At 34.8% G+C, this 21,970-nt stretch overlaps 1 protein-coding gene across 2 annotated transcripts in view; it reads left to right on the top strand.

Annotated features, from left to right (window-relative positions):
• DOCK7 (dedicator of cytokinesis 7) overlaps positions 1-21,970 on the top strand; it is a 242,981-nt gene that overhangs the window by 110,233 nt on the left and 110,778 nt on the right. For both annotated transcript variants that reach the window (XM_066376450.1, XM_066376451.1), the window contains exons 17-22: positions 3,192-3,330; positions 4,970-5,071; positions 11,701-11,787; positions 15,258-15,489; positions 19,060-19,224; positions 20,859-21,028. In XM_066376450.1, the coding sequence (XP_066232547.1) occupies positions 3,192-3,330; positions 4,970-5,071; positions 11,701-11,787; positions 15,258-15,489; positions 19,060-19,224; positions 20,859-21,028 (895 nt within the window). The remainder of the gene's footprint in view (positions 1-3,191; positions 3,331-4,969; positions 5,072-11,700; positions 11,788-15,257; positions 15,490-19,059; positions 19,225-20,858; positions 21,029-21,970) is intronic.

Below are 21,970 nucleotides of genomic sequence, written 5' to 3'. Positions count from 1 at the left end.
TGTTTATTCCTGACCCTCTTCCAGACCCTATTTCTATCTGTTAATAGTACCACCAATTTTCCGGTTATTCTGAATCAAACTTGAAGACATCCTTGCCTTCTTCTTTTCTTTAAAATTCAATCATCTTTTACATCTTGACTTTTTCTGCCTCATCACTCAGCATGTTCTGTGCTGTCCTGTTTCTGGACATTTCTTTGATCTTTATTTTTATTATATACTGATTCCCTCTACTTACTGACCCTTTATCATTCTTTAATGGCCACATTATATATCTCTTCCAAAATACAATCCCCTGATCCAAAATTTTAAGAAATTGTTGAACTCTGTTCTCCAAGTATTTAACCTTATAACCTTTATACCAGGGGTTGGCAAAATTTCCACACAGGACCAGATAGTATATATTTAGGTCTTGTGGGCCATATGGCCGCTGATGTACTACTCAGTCCTGCTGGTGTAGTGCAAAAGCAGCCATAGACAGTAAATAAAGTTGCAACTGAATGAGCATGGCTATCTCCCAATAAAACTTTATTTATGGACACTGAAATTTGAATTTCGTATATTTAATGTGAAATAAAAGGTTTACCAGAAAGGTCTGTCCGTTTTTAGAATAAAACAAAATACAAATTTTTTTTACTGTCAATAAACTTTATTAAATAATAATAATATATTTCCACACCAATCCTATCTTCCGAATATGGTCTGAAATGGTTTACTGATCTGAATTAAGCCTTTCTGCGATCTCCGATGTTGTCAGAAAGGATCTGGCTCCAAAATGACTTAACAACATCGTCATCGATCAAAGATGGTCACGTAGAATGTGGCTTATCAGAAAGGTCGAAATCACCTGTTTCGAATTTTTTGAACCATCTTCTGCATGTCTTATCAGAAACTGTACCTTCACCAAACACTTTCAATAAATTTCTATATGCTTCTGTAGCATTTCTTTCTTGTTGAAATTCGTAGAAAATACAGTGGTGTAAATGAACTTTATCAGTAGTCATGGGTACACTATCGCTTCACACATAAGACTAATGTGAATCAATTTTGTTTTAGTTAATTTGCTACATCAGTAGGTATACATTAAGTGATAAAAATAGAGAGGCACACATGTGCCAAATAAACATGTGCTTATGTGTCGAAACTTGTTGTGATAGAAACGGACAGAACTTTCCGGTAGACCTTATATTATTCTTTTGGGTTTTTTTTTCCAACCATTTAAAAATATAAAATTCATCCTTAGTTTGTAGTTTATACAAAACCAGGCAGTTGCTTGGATTTGGCTGGTGGGCAGTAGTTTGCCAACCCCTACTTTATAGGATAGCTATTGTTATACATGTATCTTATTTATATTTCTACTAAATTATGTATATATTTTAGAGTAATTATTTTTTTCTGTTCATCTTTAAAACCACCACAAAAGTTATACACTGCCTAACCTAAAGGAGGACAGTTAACTTGCTGATGAAGAACTGGTAGATGTATAATTTTCCATAACAGTCTTCACATAATACAATTTGAGGAAAGACATGAGCTGTAAAACTCAATACAAGAAAAGATATTGATAAAGAAAGTAGTAATTTCTAAAAGTATCTCAGTTTGTGGCTCAGTTATTTTTGTTGCTCTTAGCATTAGTAGAATTAAAATGACAGTACCATCTAACATTGTTAGTAAATTCAATTTTTTCCTATTTCGGTGATGACTAGTGAGATTAGTGATAAAATGTATAGCATCTTTTATCCATCAAGTTCTCAGATAGCTAGTATTAGCTATCTTTCTTGTGGGTATTAAAAACCTTGTTTCACTATTTCTGTGATTGAATCTATATCAATTAGCATTTTAGAGGCTTATTTGAGAAGGATATTTGACCTCTTAGCATCAGAGAAAAAAAATCCTAATTAGTTTTTGGTGGGACAGCTTTCACCTTAAAGGTAGTTGGAGTTGCCTGACCTGTGGTGGCACAGTGGCTAAAATGTCGACCTGGAATGCTGAGGTCGCCGGTTCAAAACCCTGGGCTTGCCCAGTCAAGGCACATATGGGATTGATGCTTCCTGCTCCTCCCCCCTACTCTCTCTTTCTCTCTCTCTCTCTCTCTCTCTCTCTTCTCTGTAAAAAAAAAAAAAAAAGGAATAAATAATGTCTTAAAGGTAGTTGGAGTAATATGGTTTGATGCATTTCCATTGAAGATAACTGAGAGATACTAATTGAACATGGAAGGTTGGGATGCTAAGGTTCTATCCCTTTTAAGCCTATATCATAAACAGCAGCCTTGCTTTGCTATAAAATTCTCAGTGAATATTAAGATGAAAATTCCACTGGTTTGATCAAATATGCTATTTGCTTTATGCTTATAGTGGCTGGAAGCACTTTTGAAATATGGGCAAAAAGTAATTTGTGGGTGTTCCCTGGCTTCCTTCTTTCTTTCTTTCTTTCTTTCTTTCTTTCTTTCTTTCTTTCTTTCTTTCTTTCTTTCTTTCTTTCTTTCTTTCTTTCTTTCTTTCTTTCTTTCTTTTTCTTTCTTTCTTTCTTTCTTTCTTTCTTTTCTTTCTCTCTCTCTCTCTCTCTCTCTCTCTCTCTCTCTCTTTTTCTTTCTTCTTTCAGCTGCTAGTCAATATATTAGGCAATGTTTTGGTAACATTATTTATTTGGCAATGAGATAATTGATATAAGACATTCTATAGAGAGCCCCACTTGATACTAAGTTGTATAAAGATACCTTTTTTCTTTTTTATAAAAAGATAATACAAGTTAGTCTTAATTTGAAGCTCTACTCCTATAAAAGAAAATTTTTTTCTATAGTATAATTTTAAAATATATACTTATATAAATTTTTATTATTGTTTTATGTGATGTGTATCAGAACTGGTTTATAATTATAGAAAGCCTTGCCCTAGTCACCTCTTTTATAGTTTCCAATCTAATAAAAATCGCAGCATCAAAGTAACAATTATTAATAAATTTTCAATAAATAGGAGTGCTTAGCCCATTAATAAAAATGGGAGGAGAATTTTCAGAAACAGTGACAGCTCCCTCATCTGGAAGTAAGAGTTACTTATTTGGGAATAAAGAAAAATATTTGGACTAGAAGAAAAATTAAGCATGAATCCTAAAATTATTTTAAAATTACTCAAATACAAATGCAATAATTATTTATTTTGAAAAAATTACTATTGATCTTTTTTTTTTGTATGAAGGTCTCCTGATTTTCATGAAGAAATCAAAGTTAAACTTCCTGCTACTTTAACTGACCACCATCACTTGCTTTTTACTTTTTATCATGTTAGTTGTCAACAAAAACAAAATACTCCTCTTGAAACTCCTGTTGGATATACAGTAAGTGTATTTTTGTTAAACACTTATCTCTTAAATATTATACTTATTTCTAGGATCAAGTTGGTATAATATTTCTTATCTGATTCTCCACATTGGTTAAGAAGAGTCACTGTAACAAAAAAATGCTTATTAATATAATTAATTGACTGACATGTCTAAACGCTTATGTGTTGGTCCTGATATACCCAACAGTACAGTATGAATAGTTTTGGTTTTAAGGGTTCTCCAGAAAAGAATAGTTTCAATGTAAAATGATTTAAAAAGACATTTGGCAATTATATACTTTTAAGTAAATACAATTTTACTTTAATTAAAGGCAATTAAACCCTTGAGTATTTTTTAAAAAAATCATTATGATCAAATTGCAAAACTGAACCTAAGGTGAAGGACATTATAATAATATGCTATTACAATTTTGTCAGAAAAATCATACCTCGATTCAAAAGAGAAGAGTTAATATTATATTTATTTTTTGTCTATTGCTGTTTGTGACATGAATTTTGCTAAATGAGAGAAAATAAATTTATGTTCATACTTTAAAATTTTTTTCCAAAATATTTGAATGTACATTTCACCAAAGATGATACATAAAGAGCCATTAAACACAAGAAAATATTTTTAACATTATTAATCACTAGAATATTGTAAATTAAAACCATTACACACCTGCTAGAATTGTTAAATTTCAAAGGACTAACCATACCAAGTATGGGTGAGGATATGGAACAACTAAAATTCTACATTGCTGATGGTAGTAATATCTACCACATTAGAAAAGACTTTGGCATTTTTTTTTATAATTGGACATACAGTTATCATACAATTCCGCAATCCTACTTCTAAATATTTACCCAAGTGCAGTGAAAACATATGTTCACACAGAGACTTACACACTATGTTCATTCCTGCCTCATTCATAAGGGTCAAAAATTTGAAAGCAACACAAATGTCCATCATTAGGAAAATGGACTAGTATATCCATTGAATAGAATGCTATTCAGAAGAAAATACTTAGAATTACTGATACATACATCTTGTGAATGAGTCGCATAAGCATTTTGCTGAGTGAAAGACAACAAACCACAGAACAGTATATATATACTGTATGATTCCACTTATATAAAATTTTAAGGTAGAAAAGCTAACCTAGAGTTACAGAAAACAGTTTAGTGTTCCCGGGATCATAGTTGGGGAGAAAGAGAATAAATGCAAAGGGGAAGTTTTGTGGGAAAATTTTGAGACTATGGAAATACTTAATATTCTTAAAATGTTTTTTTATATTTATATCTAATCAAAAAATTTTTTTCTTATTTACATTGACGCTATTAGCCCAGTTTAAAATTGATACACTTTGTGGCCTTTTTCTACTGCCAACTTTCCCTTGGCTAATAAGGACTTTCTAGAGATTTAAATACTGCATAGTTAGTTAGTACTAATAATATCTTATGCAGCATCTTTAATAAAATATTGTCAGGGAATCTTTGGAGAAATTATGAAGTCACATAATTAAATAATTAAATCCCTTCTGTGCTTGGAGATATGAAACAAATGTGGCTCATATCAAGTTTTTAAAACAAATTCTCCAAATAATTACTTTTGTAACAAATATATTTGATGAATATTGTTTCTTTTTTAAAAGTGGATACCAATGCTTCAGAATGGACGATTAAAGATTGGGCAGTTCTGCCTACCGGTCTCACTGGAAAAACCACCACAGGCTTATTCTGTACTGTCTCCTGAGGTCAGTATCTCTCACGTTGAAATTCTCCAGTTTGAATGAAATGGGTTTTTCATTACAAAGATTTTTTTCTCAGATAAAATTGTGCAATTCTATATATATGTATATTGATAATTAAGTAATAATATTTTTTCTCATAATTAAAATTATAGAATACTTAGCTTTTATTCTATTTTTAAAAATACACATATAGTCATTTTATTTATTTATTTATTTTTTATTTTTTTGTATTTTTCTGAAGTTGGAAACGGGGAGGCAGTCAGACTCCTGCATGCGCCCGACCAGGATCCACCTGGCATGCCCACCAGGGGGCGATGCTCTGCCCATCTGGGCGTCACTCTGTTGCAACCAGAGCCATTCTAGTGCCTGAGGCAAAGGCCATGGAGCCATCCTCAGCGCCTGGGCCAACTTTGCTCCAATGGAGCCTTGGCTGCGGGAGGGGAAGAGAGAGACAGAGAGGAAGGAGAGGGGGAGGGGTGGAGAAGCAGATGGGCGCTTCTCCTGTGTGCCCTGGCCGGGAAATGAACCCAGCATATAGTCATTTTAAATCAAAATAATACATGAAATAGAAACTCAGAGAAATGATAAATTTGGAGAATTTTTATATTGTAACATGAGAAGCTTCTTTAAATAAATCTTTTTTTTAGGAGATAATACTTAAGTAAAAGGCTGGAGAGAGGAGAACAAATTTCATTTAATTTTTTAGAATCATTTTGTAATTGAAGACCATGTATGTGAAAATAAAGTAGCTGTCAACATACTACTTTAAGAGACATTAGCAGCTTTGTGACTTGAAGGAAACAAAAACATTGGAAAAAATCTCACTCAGGAATCACAGTTGTCACTGTTCAAAAACCAAAGTGCCCTTTGAGGGAACTACTACATGGGGAGTAACAATGCCACTTAATGCTTGAACCATAACTATAAACATTAACCTGATATATGTATTGTGAATGATGCCCTGGTGGTATTTATTTTCAGAATATTATTTGGAAAGTATTAACAAATGAATTAATATTGTTTTATTTTATTTATTTATTTATTTATTTATTTATTTATTTATTTATTTATTTATTTTTGAGAAAGAGAGAGGGACAGAAGGAATAGACAGGGAGAAAGATGAGAAGCATCAGAACCTTAGTTGTTCATTGATTGCTTTTTCATGTGTGCCTTGACCATGGGGGGCTCCAGCTGAGCTAGTGACCCCCTTGCTCAAGCCAGTGACATTTGGGCTCATGCCAGTGACTTTGGGCTCAAGCCAGTGACTTTTAGGCTGAAGCCAATGACTATGGAGTCCTGTCTATGATCCTATACTCAAGCCAGCGACTCTGCGCTCAGACTGATGAGCCCACGCTCAAGCTGATGACCTTGGGATTTCAAACCTGGGCCCTCAGCATCCCAGGCCTATGCTCTATCCACTGTGCCACTGCCTGATTAGGCAGTATTGTTTGTATTAAAAAAAAAAAGAAGCAATATAATGCTTTGAGCTTATTTCTTACAATTATCTCACTCTGCTATAGCCACAGAGCACAGCCTTCGCTGTCCTTCGGACATGAAAAGAGCGTTCCCGTAACAAGCTCTGTGCACCTCCCCGGGCTGGCAATGCTTTCTCATGGGCCTGCTTCTCCATTTCATCCCGATAGCCACTTCAGTGCCACCTTCAGAGAGGTTGTCCCTACCTGTTTTAAGTAGTAGCCTTCACCATGTTTTATCTCATTGCTTTGCTTTTATCCTCTTAATACTTACCATTGACTTTATAGATTATGCATCTTTGTTTATCTATTTATTATCTATAGAATATAAATCCATGAGGACAGGGACTTTTTCTTGTGCACTGCTGTATCTACAAGAACTTAGAATACTGCTTGGTTCATAGTTGACAGTCAGTAAGTATTTATTAAATGAATGAGAAAAGACGGTAGGAATTAAAAATATGACTCTCCCCCCCCTTCCCATATCAATCACTGAGTTTTCCAGTGACACATTTTTTCAGAAAAATAAGTTAGTCTTCTGCCAGGGGTAGCATTATTTTTCAAAAGGAAATATTTTAAAAGAAAATATAATTTTATGGAAGTTGTATATTTGTTTTTATTTGATTTGCAAATGAATGGTCAGCTTTCTAAAAGGGGGCTGGTGGTTTCTTTCTAGCTATGTTGTGTATGCTCATATGTAAAGAACATCGTGATGATTTGTAATTGACTATAGACAGATGTATGGCTGATTGATATGTGAAATAAACTGCCTGGTTAAGTACTTACACTTATTTTAATTACTATATTAAAAGGAAAGTCTATCTTAGCATTATTATTATATTTAAAGAAAAGTAAATATTATTAGTTTTAGTGCTTAATTTAAAATATCTAAGAGATAAGTTTTTAAACATTCAACCTTTATAGGTCATTGCCCAGTGCAGTTTAGTATTTACTCTCCTGGCTGAGTTTGAGCTTTATTTGATTCAGAAGGTCAGAGACCTTCTGATATGTATTAACTTAAATAGTTCTTTGGGCCCTAGAATATGAAGCTTGGCATAGGAGCATGCTTAAATACTGATAAACTAATTTTTATAACCAGTGAACTATTGTTTTATGATATTTGACTTAATGATGACCATTTCCAGTGATCAGTGGTCATTTTCTTCTTAAAACTGGGTAAAACGGGCCCTGGCCTGTTGGCTCAGCAGTAGAACATCGGCCCTGCCTATGGAAGTCCCAGGTTCGATTCCCAGTCAGAGCACACAGGAGAAGCACCCATCGGCTTCTCTACCCTTCCCCCTCTCCTTTTTCTCTCTCTCTCTTCCCCTCCTGCAGCCAAGGCTCTATTGGAGCAAAGTTGGCCCGGGCACTGAGGACAGCTCCATGGCCTCTGCCTCAGGCACTAGAATGACACCTGTTGCAACAGAGCAATGGCCTAGATGGGCAGAGCATCGCCCCCTAGTGGGCATGCCAGGTGGATCCCAGTCAGGCACATGCAGGAGTCAGTCTGCCTCCCCATTTCTCACTTCAGAAAAATACAAAAATACCCCCCCCCCAAAAAAAAACAACACCAAAATGGTAAAACAGAAGGAAAATCTTTGTGTGGCTTTGTTTCACTTCATCTTCTTGGTTGTTAACTGTTTGCCCCTCAAATATTCATGTGCTTTTCATTCTGAACCTGTGAGCACTCTTCTTAGGCAGGACCATTGGTTGCAGTGCATGTGAACGGTACTCCCAAAATTAGGTATAGTGTAGAAGAACTTGTACAAGATTAAGATGCTCTTGACTTTTACTGTTAGTTGATGAATCCTAAATCTGGATCTCTGTTCATCCATTGTTTTCCAGTTATTTGTCTGGTAAATTAAAATGCCCAATGATGTCTCTAGTAGGATGTTCCACAGATAACCTTAAGCATAAACTGTCATCTATACAGTGAATGGTACAGTAGTAAAAATAATGATACACAGTAGATTTAAATATCCCAGTAGGATATTTATACTAAAACATAAAAACAAACAATGTAGCAACAACCAAACTTAGTATGTAGCTTATCCATCAGTAATTGTGTAGAAAATAGTTTGGAAAATATACATCAAATTAAGCAAAGTTAGTTCTTGAAGGGGTGTGGGGTTGTAAGAGTTTTTGTTATTTTAAACCTAATATACTTTGAACGGCAGTGTAGCATAAATTCCAGGGTTTAACTATTGGCTCCACCACTTCCAGTTGTGGGACCTTGGGTAAATTTCTTAATCTCTGCTATGGACTGAATTATGTCCCCAATTCGTATGTTGAAGCCGTAACCCCCACATGTGACAGTAGTTGGATATTTGGCTTTTGGGAGGGAATTAAGTTTGGATAAGGTCATGAGGGTGAGGTCCTCATGATAGAATTAGTTATAAGAAGAGACACCAAAGAGCGCTCTCTCTCTCTCTCTCTCTCTCTCTCTCTCTCTCATGAGGACACAGTGAGAAGGAAGCCATCTGCAAGCCAGGAGGAGGTTCTTACCAGACACTGACCATGTTGGTGACTTGATCTTGGACTTCCAGTCTTCAGACTGTTAGAAAATAAATTTCTGTTGTGCTTATAATAAAGGGTCATGTTGATGACTGAGTGATTTAATGGTATGCAGAGCATTTAGAATGGTGCCAGGCATATAAAAATATAAGTAGTGTTTGCTATTGTTATATGCCAATTCTTTTACCACACTGCTTGTTAGAATATTTTAAGACAGCAGTTCTTACTTTATCAAGCACCAAAATCACCTGGAGAGTTTGTTCTAACACAGTTGTTGAACCTTACTCTCCCTCGCCCCAGTTTCTGATGCAGTAGATCTGAGTTGGGGGTTAATTATTTACATATCTAACAAGTGCCCACATGATGTTTGTGTTGCTTATCCTTAGTTCAAACTTTGAGAATTGCTATTTTTAAAGAAGTATGTGCTCACATTTTACTTCTGTATCCTATTTTTTTATATATAACTGAAAACAGTATTTCAGGATGAAAGAGCTAGTACTGTTTCTTGCTTTAAGTAGTTTAAATTCACCAGCTTTTTCCCTCCAAAATATTTCTAAACCTATATTTCTTACCCCAGTAGAGATATTGCATTTTCTACCTATCTGTGTTGAATTATTTAACAGGGAGATAATTTTATTTGGTGTTCTTTTCTACACATAAAAATATATGAAATTATGGAAAAGAAATCCCTCTTTTTTTCTTTAATTTTTTTAGCTGAGACTTTCTATTTTTGTCATTTGTTTCATGGATATTCATAACTGCTAGTTGAAGTTTTTTTTTCTTTATTTTAAAATGATAGCTGCTATCAAATCTGTCCAACATCTGTGTCATCTTAGAATTGGCATCTATTGTCTTTTTCTCATTTAAGTTGATGTTTTCCTGGTTCTTTGTATGGTGTGTGACTTTTTTTATGGTATTGGGAACATTATGGATATTACAACTCTAGATCTTATTTATGTTTTAGCAGTGGGGTAGGGACTGTTGCCCGCTTAAATGTCCACATTCCTCATGCCGCAATATGTTGGGGTCAGGGGTTTTTATGGGGTCGAGGTGGGATTTCAGGCTCTCCAGTAGACCTCTGATGACACTTCTCTGACTGTGAGGGGGAGGGGGCACCTTGTTACTGCTTTCCTCTGGGCCTCTACTGACATCACAGTTGGTGGGGGTAATACTGGACTAGAATCAGTCCTACCTCTGATAACCATCAATGTGTGTGGGAAATGGTGAGGATCGTGCACCTCATTACAGCCAGCTAAGGGTGGACACCCAGGTTCCCCATTCAGCTTATGGAGAGGAGGTGGTACTGCCATTTGTTTCTGTCAAAGCAGGGCAGTTATTGGCTGTGACTAAAGAGAGCAGCTTTTCTTGGAGCTTTTTCTGTCTGCTCCTTTTGGCCCTTCTGGCTCATCAGCTTCTATAGCACCTAGTCTAGGGTATATGAGGCAAAAATAAAACCCAGGGAACACCGCCTTATAGGTCCTCCCATTCTGGGGTCCCTAGCCTGCCTGCATTCTTCTGTCTACCTTTCAGTCTTTATGTTTATTTTATGTATCATGTTCAGGGATTTTTTAGCAGTACTTAGCAGGAAGAATAGAGAGAACTGATGTAATTGCTTTTAAAAGTAAGATTTTATTATATAATTTCAATTAATTCCTCACCAAAAAAAATACCGTGGTTGGTTAGAGCACTGTCCCCATATGCAAAGGTTGCAGGTTCAATCTCCAGTCAGAGCACATAGAGGAGCAGATCATGGTTTTTGTCTGTCTCTTCCCATCCTTCCTGTCCCATTGAAATCAATAAATAAATTTTAAAGAAACATAACAGAAGTGTTTAAAATAAAGGAAATAGATTATTATAAATCATTAAAGTGATATTGTGGACATGAAAAGAGATTCAAAATGTAATATGTGTAGAAGGGGTTGCAAAAAATATCTTTGTGGCCCTGGCCAGTTGGCTCAGTGGTGGAGCGTCGGCCTGGTGTGCAGAAGTCCCAGGTTCGATTCCCGGCCAGGGCACACAGGAGAAGCGCCCATCTGCTTCTCCACCCCTCCCCCTCTCCTTCCTCTCTGTCTCTCTCTTCCCCTCCCTTAGCTGAGGCTCCATTGGAGCAAAGATGGCCCGGGCGCTGGGGATGGCTCCTTGGCCTCTGCCGCAGGCGCTAGAGTGGCTCTGGTCATGACAGAGCGACGCCCTGGATGGGCAGAGCATCGCCCCCTGGTTGGCGTGCCGGGTGGATCCCTGTTGGGCGCATGCGGGAGTCTGTCTGACTGTCTCTCCCCGTTTCCAGCTTCAGAAAAATACAAAAAAAAAATATATATATATATATCTTTGTTACCACTTATGTAAGGGTGTATATAAAAAGATATTTGTATAGAGGAGGATTTGGAATTATATAAAAGAATATGTTGCTGGGAAGATAGAATTTTGAGTGCATATTTTCTGCTTTTTACTCTTTGAGCCTTTTAATTATTTTGTAGGAAATACTAATTTTGTAATAAGAATAATACATATTTTCCATTTACTTACAATGCATAAAAATATATTTCACAAAATATTTATTCATTGAGATATTGTAATGTTTAAATTTGTTTTCATAGTTCATAATCAATTTGGGCACATGTGATCATTGAATTTTATATCTTACAGGTTCCTCTACCTGGCATGAAATGGGTAGACAATCACAAAGGTGTTTTTAATGTTGAAGTTGTTGCTGTTTCATCTATTCATACACAAGTAAGTGAGTTTTAATTTTTACAATCAAATTTCACTTGAATGAATTGAACTTATTGTCTAGTACTTAAAATCAGTTTTGTTATTTGCTGTAGAACTTATGGGAGTATAAGTCACGTTAAAATTGCGTATAGATTTAGAAGTTATTTTTTATCATCAAAATGTTAATGTCAACAAAAGCAAATACTTTACTTTTCAAAATGTTATTAACTTTATTTTGAACAATTAAGTGATTTTTCTCCCTGAGTTTCTGGTACATAGCAGTACTTTAGAGTTCAAAGTGCATCATCCAAAATATTTCATTTCTTATAGACTCAAGTATTTCAAATGGAAAGAGTTCTTGGGGATCATACTCCATATTCTTCACTGTATTTTTCAAAAAAGCCAAGCTCTCTCTAAAGCCTTTACATGTACTCATTCTGTAGCTGAAATGCTTTTTCTCTTGACCTTCACTTGACCTCTCTTCATTAAGGCTTTTCCTTACCTCAGAGAGGGCTTCTCTGGTGACTCTTAAACAGAGCAGCCCCATTTCTCTGTATTGTCTTACCCTGCACTTAACACTGCCTTTTGCTTTCAAGCACTCTCACACTTTCACTTTCTCTCACTCTTTCTGTGTGTGTGTGCATGTGTACATATACATACATATACATTTGTTTATTGGTTCTCTCTCTCGTTACACTGTAAGCTTCCTTGAGGTCAGGGATGTTGCTGCCTGTCAAAGAAAGAGAATTCTGTTAAAGGACCTTACAATAGGGGGAATGTAAAAATAATTCCAATGCAATAAAAAATAGTACTGTGTTAGTAGTATGAACTAAATCAAGTACAGAGGAGAGAGTTGTCTTTTTTGCTGGGAACTGAGGCATTGCATTGGTAACTAGACTTTTACCACACATGGAGAAGGTAGGCCATTTGAAGGTAAAAAGCAAGTGCAAAGAGACAGCAATCTGTTTACAGATGGGCAAATACCATCTGGTGTGAATGCAATTAAAAGTGCATGGGAAATCATGATAGATGAGTGTCATAGACCAGACTGATAACAGATTATGAAGGAACTTGAGTACTTTAGAGTTTAGAGTCCAGGTAGATGGTGATTTCTAACCTAAATAGGAAACTTGAAAGAAGTATCTTTGGGAGCTTGCTAAGGGGAGCCATCCTTATTAGTATGAACCTTCCTAAAATCCAACTTCCCAAATGCCCGCCAAAGCTTACCCTTGTGAGCAGACCTTTCCAATGATAGTAGTCTAAGTTCCCTATGTTAACTCTTTTCTGCACAGTGAGATAGGGAAAAAGAAGAAAACCTAGCACTTATACATTATGTTTTAAAACAATAACGAGAAAAGGCTTTAGTTAGCAGTCCACAGGTAGATTCCCAGTTCAAGAATGGCTCCAGTGGATTTTTTCCACTTCTGTTACTGAATTTGTCCTGTTTCCCGTAGTTCTTATTCTTCTGATAATGATAAGAGTGACAGTTGAAACATATTCTTTCCCTTAATAGAAGTATTTTTGGTATCACAATATGTGTGTTCTTAAGTAAACAGGTACATTATTTTTCATGCTTTATTTTATTCCTATAATCATTATTAGTTTTCTTTTATTTTTTTTAATTCATTTTAAGAGAGAGATAGGGAGAGAGAGAGAGAGAGAGAGAAAGGGGAGGGAGGAGCAAGAAGCATCAACTCCCATATGTGCCTTGACCGAACAAGTCCAGGGTTTTGAACTGGTGACCTTAGCGCTCCAGGTCGACGCTTTATCCACTGCGCCACCACAGGTCAGGCAGTTTTCTCTTTTTAGGGTTGGTAATATATTTATATTTTACTCCTGACTTTGTTTTTGTGGAGGCAGATCCCTATGTTGTCCTTATGTGACAAAAAAGGATTTGGGACAATATATGTTATATAGATGATTTAGAAGTTATATAATGTAGGGGAGAATAAAGTGGAAATTGGCTATGTAGCACCCTGGCCTTCACAGTCCTGATGACTAATACTCAAAAGTATATAAATTTTGTAACTGTGTAAAACAATTTCATCATGTATTGTAATCTTTTTTAAAGGATCAATTGAAGACAATAAATGTTTCATAGGATGTATACTTTGCTTATAGGTCTCTAAAATTTATTGGATATATAGTTAGAACTCCATAGAATTATTTCTCACTCATTTAAAACATATATATATATATATTATAACAATATTAGGATTATAAATGTGAAGTTGTTCAGCATTACAAACTTTTCTTAAAATGTATTTTTGTTAACTAAGTGAAAGTTTTCCCAGTGTTCCAACAGGCTTTTGTTCACAGCTCATTGGTTAGCACTATAGCACATGATCATCTTTAGGTACACTGGAGGCTGGGAGAGCAAGCATGTAGTCTGGGACTAGGCACTTACTGCTTTCAGTAAGACTGGTTCTGTCAGTGTAGAGGAGACTAAATAATAGTCTGGGTTTAGTCAGGAGGGAGGTGGAAACTGCCAGTAATTTGAATGAGAAAACATATATAAAAATTAACTAGGTTATAGTTGATTCACTACTAGTTGGGGTAAAAGAGAATTCTATGATTCTAACAAAGGAAGCAAAAGCAGAAAAGGATAAGGAAGCAACTTAGAAACCTAGAAGAGGATCCTAAAGGCTGAGAATCAGACCATGAATCCCCTTCTGCAGGAACACACGGCCTGCTATGCTTTGGTATTGGAGAAACTTGGGGGAGGGCACCTGATGTGGAGCTATGAGAGTCACCATTACTGTGGTGGACGCTGCTGCCCGTGTCCCGCACCTCTGAGCCATAGCATTCACATCTAGTCACCATCAGGAACACAAACAGGAACAAGAAAGGTCCCTGCTAATTCCTTGGGCCTCGCAAACTGCTTCCCATCTCTTGTCAGAGCCTAACCACAAGCCACTTGACAAAGAAGAAGTGGAGCTCCAGTGTTACAAATGTGGCAGACAGGGTGGGTGTGGATGAAGCAGAGAGACAATAAATTAATAATGGGCACAGGTAGGTTACTAGCAAACCTATCAAAATAATAATTGAGTTCTAAATCAATAAGGCATATTCATACTGGAAAAATATCTGTAATTATTTTTAGTAGATTTCTTGAGTAATTAGTATATGAAGTTTCTTAATTATTCTCAATAGATTTCTTAAATAATAGTATGTGCAGTGGTTACTTTACAATAATAAATGAAAATACAAGGTGGAACAGAAGTAGGTTTACAGTTGTGAATAGGCAAAACATGGAGTTTATTCTTGTATTATTATTTATTAATTGTATTATTTTTTATATGAACAAATATATAAACCTACTTCTGCTCCACCCTATAGATATAGAGTTTAATAGGAAATCATGTTCATATATACAGATATGTACTTTTTTTGTATTATCAATTAATATGAAATATTTTATTAGTGCTTCATAGTTTAAGGAATTTATAGAGTGATCATGGTTCAGTGCTTTTGTTTATCCTTTGTTTTAGGATCCTTATCTTGACAAGTTTTTTGCTCTGGTCAATGCTCTGGATGAACACATGTTCCCAGTCCGAATTGGAGACATGCGAATCATGGAAAATAACTTAGAAAGTGAATTGAAGAGCAGTATTTCAGCGTTGAATTCATCTCAGTTGGAACCAGTGGTCCGATTTCTTCATCTTCTGCTTGATAAACTGATACTTTTAGTTGTTAGACCTCCTGTCATTGCTGGCCAAATAGGTAACTTATGTTTGAGGAATCATAAAATTTATAATTTGGTATTCTTAGCTTCTGTAGAAATAGAACCATGATTTCTGCTTTCTATCTATAAGGATTGCATTTTATTGGGGGGGGGGGAGTTGTTATTTACTTATTTCTAAAGCCAAAAAATGATAACTTTCTTTTGTTTTTTATAAAATATGTGATGTAGACTCTATTCAAATTATGGAAATTAATTTATTTACTCACCAAATATTTTTTTTAATAAATAAATTTTTATTAATTTTAATGGGGTAACATCAATAAATCACGGTACATATATTCAAAGAAAACATGTCCAGGTTATCTTGTCATTCAATTATGTTGCATACCCATCACCCAAAGTCAGATTGTCCTCCGTCACCTTCTATCTAGTTTTCTTTGTGCCCCTCCCCCTCCCCCTCTCCCTCCTTCCCTCCCCCCACCCCCCATAACCACCACACTCTTGCCCATGTCTCTTAGTCTCGTTTTTATGTCCCACCAATGTGTAGAATCCTGCAGTTCTTGTTTTTTTCTGATTTACTTATTTCACTTCATATAATGTTATCAAGATCCCACCATTTTGTTGTAAGTGATCCGATGTCATCATTTCTTATGGCTGAATAGTATGCTCACCAAATATTTTTAAGCACGTACTATGTACCTGGACACTGGTAGGCACTATCCAAGGCATGGTCCCTGATTTTTAGGCTCTCATAGACTAGTTAGGAAACCAGGAAAACATAAATCATGGTGCATTTATATGACATATAATATACTACTCCACATTTTCACTCACTTGCTATCCGCTATTTAATACAACTGTTCTTTCCTGCATTAACCCAAAATCTCTATATTCTTTTCTTCTTCTGTATTTTAGAAGGAAAGGTATTTTTATTTCCCATCCTTTTCCCAAAATTTACTCCTCTACTTTTGCTAACATCTTCCACCTAAGTCCAGCAAAGTAGTTGAGATTGTAAGAAATTTTAGCTAACCTGTTATAGAAATTTTGTGTTAAGTGGGAGAGGAGTATTCAATGCCTTGGGATTTTTTTAGGAGAGACTTGTAAGTAGAAGTAATTTTGGGTCAAGCACTTAAAGATGAATAGGAGTCTGACAGGTAAGTAACTAGTCCAGGAACATGAAATAGCATATGATAGTGCACAGATGAACCTGGAAATGTTGGGTGAATTACAAGTAATTTATAAAGTGGAAGGTGGGTGATTAGAGATGTTAAGTGGCGGGGGAGATGACATAGAATCCTTCATGACATTTTAGAGAATTGGGAGTATGATTCTGTAAGGATCAGTAGCCTTTGAAGGGTCTGGTATTAATTAGGGAAGTAACATGACCTGGTTTGGCTTTTGTAGAGATAACTGTTGCATGGAAGTGGCTTAAAAGTGGGACTATCCAGAGTCAGGGAGAGAAATTGGGAATCTTGTAATAGTTCATATAAAATCTACTAGGTCCTGATAAAAGAGAGGTGATAGTAGGATGGAAAAGAGAGGGTAGGTTAAGAGATATTTTGGAAGTCATAGGAGAAGATTTTATGGAAAAGATGTTAACGTTGTAGATTCTATAAGTAAAATAATAATAATAATAGTAAAAAACATTTGCATAGCATTTACTATATACCAGGAAGAGTACTATGTGTTTTATTTATAGTATGAAATCCTCATAGCTATGGGTATAGGTATCATTAGTGCCATCATTTCATGAATGGGTAAAGTGATGAACACAATACTTAAAAAATTTGCCTAAGGATTTAATAACCAAGCAACTGACTCCAGAGTCCCCCTCTTATCTACCATACTAGCGATTTTCAATCTTTTTCATCTTATGACACACATAAAGTAATTACTAAAATTTCTGCACCACACCAAAAACTACATTGTAGTTTTTGCCAATCTGAAAAAAAAATTAGGTGTAATTCTGACTCGTTTACACCAGATGACTATTGTTATGTTGTCTGTTGTCATTTTTTTAATTTGACAATCTAAAGGAAAAGTCAGGCATTGCTTGTTTTAAAAATTCTTGTGGCACCAGTGTGCGACAGCACATCAGTTGAAAAATGCTGTACTGTACTTAAGATGTGTCCAGTGGTGAAATTACAAGAATTGTTTTAGTCAAATAGCCCAAGTAGAAACCAGATTACAAAGAATGAAGTAGTGAATAGTAGATGATGAAAACAATACAAAAAGCGTGTACTTCTCTTTAAAGATTGTTGGAAGAGGAAGCAAGGTTAATCAGAGTATAAGAATGGAGAGACTGGAGCATGTTTATGTGCTTTGAGAAGTAGTTGTGGAGGCAGGGGGAGAAAAAATATAGGAGTGTGAGAGCACGTCTGTGGGACAAAAGTGAAGGGAGGTAGATCATTCTGTGTAGGAGAAAAACACTGCTTCCTTTTGGAAAGGAAGTAAAATGCTTGATTCTGACTAAGTGGTAGGAAAAGCTTGAGGACTTGAATGTTTTATACATTTCTGAGAGTTAAAGACAGGATGGCAGAGAAGGGTGTAAGGTGGATGTGAATTTTGAAGAGGATTCTGATAGTTTGGAGTAGCTACTATGAGGAAAAGAAATTAACTAGGAACCCAAGTAGGATTGCTATACCCCACTTAGGTTTCTCTGCTTCTAGTCTCTTTCTCTTCCAGTTCAGTATATGTAGATAAATCTCCCTAAAATGACCACTTTAGCTGATTATCCTACTTATAGGAAATTTAATTGGCCTCATTATCTGTTCATAATTTTCTGTCTTGAATAAATAAATCATGGAATCAGAAACTCTGTTGCTTAAAATGGCTGTTTGGTTTACCCATTTATTCAGTGTGCTACCAGAATTTCCCAGTTTTTGCAAAATTCATGTTATATACTGACTAGAATGACTGGGTAGGTATTGCTCGGTCTGATGTTTAAAATGCTGTTATAGTCTTACCTCAGCGTGTTCTTCTATTCTTCTAGCCTCTTCTAATCCATTTATAGATTCACTCATTTTAATCAAGTTGCTTATTCACTATTTTCTTATTATCTTAAATTGATATTTTAAATAATCTACTTTTATTGTTAATATTTTTGAATTTTTTAAGCAAAAGTCACATTCTTCTTATATGCTATGTAGGTTTTCAAAGTCATCTTTAAAATGAAAATTTACTTCTCAAAGGTGATATCCAAGATAGATTTCTTTTTTATATGTGTTTTATATTGTTTTACAAAATTGTAGGTACCTGTAGGGCGATGTTTTGTTTTTTGACTAAGCAAACCCATATGATTTTCAAGTTAAAGTAGTAAAATGAGTTTTTCTCATTTTGTTTAGAAAAAGAAATTTTGATTCATCTAATACAAGATAAACATTAAAATCAACATCAAATTGTTTAATCACTATGATGTACACCTGGAACTAGTATAATATTGTGTGTCAACTGTAATTGAAAAAGAAATTTGAAAAATCAACATCAAGTATCTTTATACAATTACTGTGTATAATCACTATACTTAATGCATAGGGAGATGACAAAACCTTGATCATTTTGGAACTTACAGTATAAAAGTGCAAAAATATTTTTCTCCTCTTTAAAAGTTAATTTAGGTCAAGCATCTTTTGAAGCGATGGCATCCATTATAAATCGGCTTCACAGAAATCTGGATGGAAACCATGACCAGCACGGCAGGAACAGCCTTCTTGCATCATATATCTATTATGTTTTTCGCTTACCAAATACTTACCCTAATTCACCATCACCAGGTATTTTATTTTTACTATGAACCGAAAACACTTATTGAATGCCTGCTAAATGCTGTGAATTATACTAGGTGCTGAAGTTAATAAGTTACATTTTAAAGCATCATTATTTACATAGCTTATTTAAATTTGAGTTAGAGATATCTTGCTTGAATTAATTTTTGGAAATGAACTTTGAAAATAACTTTGTGTGTCTCTGGAAGCATTTCATCATTTCCTGTTAAGATAAAAGGAGTGTTCCATATGTCACTGGAGTGCTATCGGATGTTTAAGAAGAAATGTGGAGGGCTAGTCATTCCTTGATAATGGTGTGAGACCTATAACAGTATAAAAGATTATTCTCTAGAAAAGTTCTGATTTCTCCATTGCTAATAAATTGACACTACAGCCTTTCAGAACATTAGAGCCCAAAGTAGTTACTTGTTTTTTATATGATGGTGGTGGTGGAGGATGTGGATATCTTAGTTTGAATAACTCTTTAGTTGTTCAGTTAGTTATGTTGTACATACCTTTCAACCTGCTCACATCTTTGTCTGTATGAATCATCATTCATCATTAGTGATAATGGTAAGTGCTCTTTTTAGCAATTAGGAAGGTTAGCTTTAGTAATGGAGACAAATAATTATGACATTATGAAAGCTAAGCATAACAGTAATCTGACTCTTGAGTTTTATCTCATTTTTCTCAATTGCAAAAACAGTAGTAATTGACTAATATTCTGGTTCATAATATTCTATCCTGATTTTTTAAATTATAGTACTTGAGGCTTTGAGTGTGTAAATGATTATGGGCTATATATATTGATATAATACTCCTCCATTTACACTTTCATTCAGTACACTGTTGCAATACCACAGATTGTGCAAAACATCTTTTTTATATGCTTACCTGAAAGACTTGTAATTAGTTGACAGGTATGTGTTCTTTATATATATGACATTCAGAAAGATTTCTTTAAATTAAAAAAATGGAGAAATTATGTATACAATTGCTGGCTATTTTTATGTTTATAGAACATAGTTGAATGATAGTGTCAGGAATGATTTTAGACAAAAGATTATTTTTTGCTTTTTATATGGGATAGACTCTTAGAAGAATATCTTTACGTTTTTTATATGTATATTCTAAAAGGTGTCATTTTGTTATAGTTCAAATTGTCACTGATGAAAATAGAGAAATAAAGCATAATCTCATTCAAGAGATGTTGACAGTAAATTGACTGTCCCTCTAGTAACTGTATCAAGGGGCAAAGCAAGAAGGGGTAGGGAAGAAAGAAGAGACATAAATGGAGTATTTTGGGTCCTAGATACACCTTTATCTAAGTAAAGGTAATGTGTGTGAATCTTTTCTGCTACTTTAGTTTTTTATTATACATGTAATCCATAATCATAGAAACATTGAAGAGAATTGTATTTACAATTTATATGGTTTTGCCAACTGTTGGAAAATAGAATATCTTTGTGAATCTATCATTAGGTCTTGAGTGTTTTTCTTTCTTATTTATAGTATTTTTCATTTATGAACAAAAACAATTCATGTCTTTGTGAAACTTTATAAAGTAGCAGAGATTAATTTTCAGGTCCTTTCTTGACTAATTTTTTTTATTTAATTATGTGATGTTTTATATACAACTCTAGGTCCTGGGGGTTTAGGAGGATCAGTGCATTATGCCACAATGGCTAGATCTGCTGTGAGACCTGCAAGCCTTAATTTAAATCGTTCTCGGAGCCTTAGTAATAGTAACCCAGATATATCTGGGACTCCCACGTCACCAGATGATGAAGTACGGTCAATCATCGGCAGTAAGGTAAACTGAAGATAGTGTCTATAAACTTGATTTTTAGTTCATGAATAAATGAAAAATGTCCCCATGTTTTAATTTATTCTTAATTTTAAAATGTATTTGAGTTAGTCGTAAGCAACAAATTGTACATTTCTATTCCATCAATAAACGCTAAGTATTTCCTGTTTCTATTAAATATGCTTGCCATTACAAACTGGTTTGTGCACTCTGCTTAAAAAAAATCTATCAAATTTAAAACTGTTTCCAGGATGAACAGTCACTACTACTCACTTTTGTCTATCTGATATTTCATCATGTAAAAAATGATTTTTTACAGAATTCAAACAGCCATGTGACTGCTGTGTAGAAGGGACATATCACTGATGTAAAATATATGTCATTCTTCAACAAAAAAATATCAAGAACAGTAATTAGCCTTGATTGATAATCAAGCTACATTTCTTATGAAAAACTATGTAGGATACACCAGGATTAGAATAATATGATTTATTTAATGGTGGTTAATATTTATCCCAGATAATAAGGGAGATGCCAGCTAGTTTAAATCTAGCTATATTTATTTAAAGCATTAATTTTTTTAAATAATTTTATTTTTTTAATGGGGTGACATCAATAAATCAGGATACATATATTCAAAGATAACAAGTCCAGGTTATCTTGTCGTTCAATTATGTTGCATACCCATCACCCAAAGTCAGATTGTCCTCTGTCACCTTCTATCTAGTTTTCTTTGTGCCCCTCCCCCTTTACCTCTCCCTCCCCCCCCCCAACCACCACACTCTTATCAATGTCTCTTAGTCTCACTTTTATGTCCCACCTTCATATGGAATAATGCAGTTCCTGTTTTTTTCTGATTTACTTATTTCACTTCGTATCATGTTATCAAGATCCCACCATTTTGCTGTAAATGTTCCGATGTCATCATTTCTTATGGCTGAGTAGTAT

This window comes from Saccopteryx leptura, chromosome 3, assembly GCF_036850995.1.
Source record: "Saccopteryx leptura isolate mSacLep1 chromosome 3, mSacLep1_pri_phased_curated, whole genome shotgun sequence".
Lineage (NCBI taxonomy): Eukaryota > Metazoa > Chordata > Mammalia > Chiroptera > Emballonuridae > Saccopteryx > Saccopteryx leptura.
This window is presented reverse-complemented; position numbering and strand designations above follow the sequence as displayed.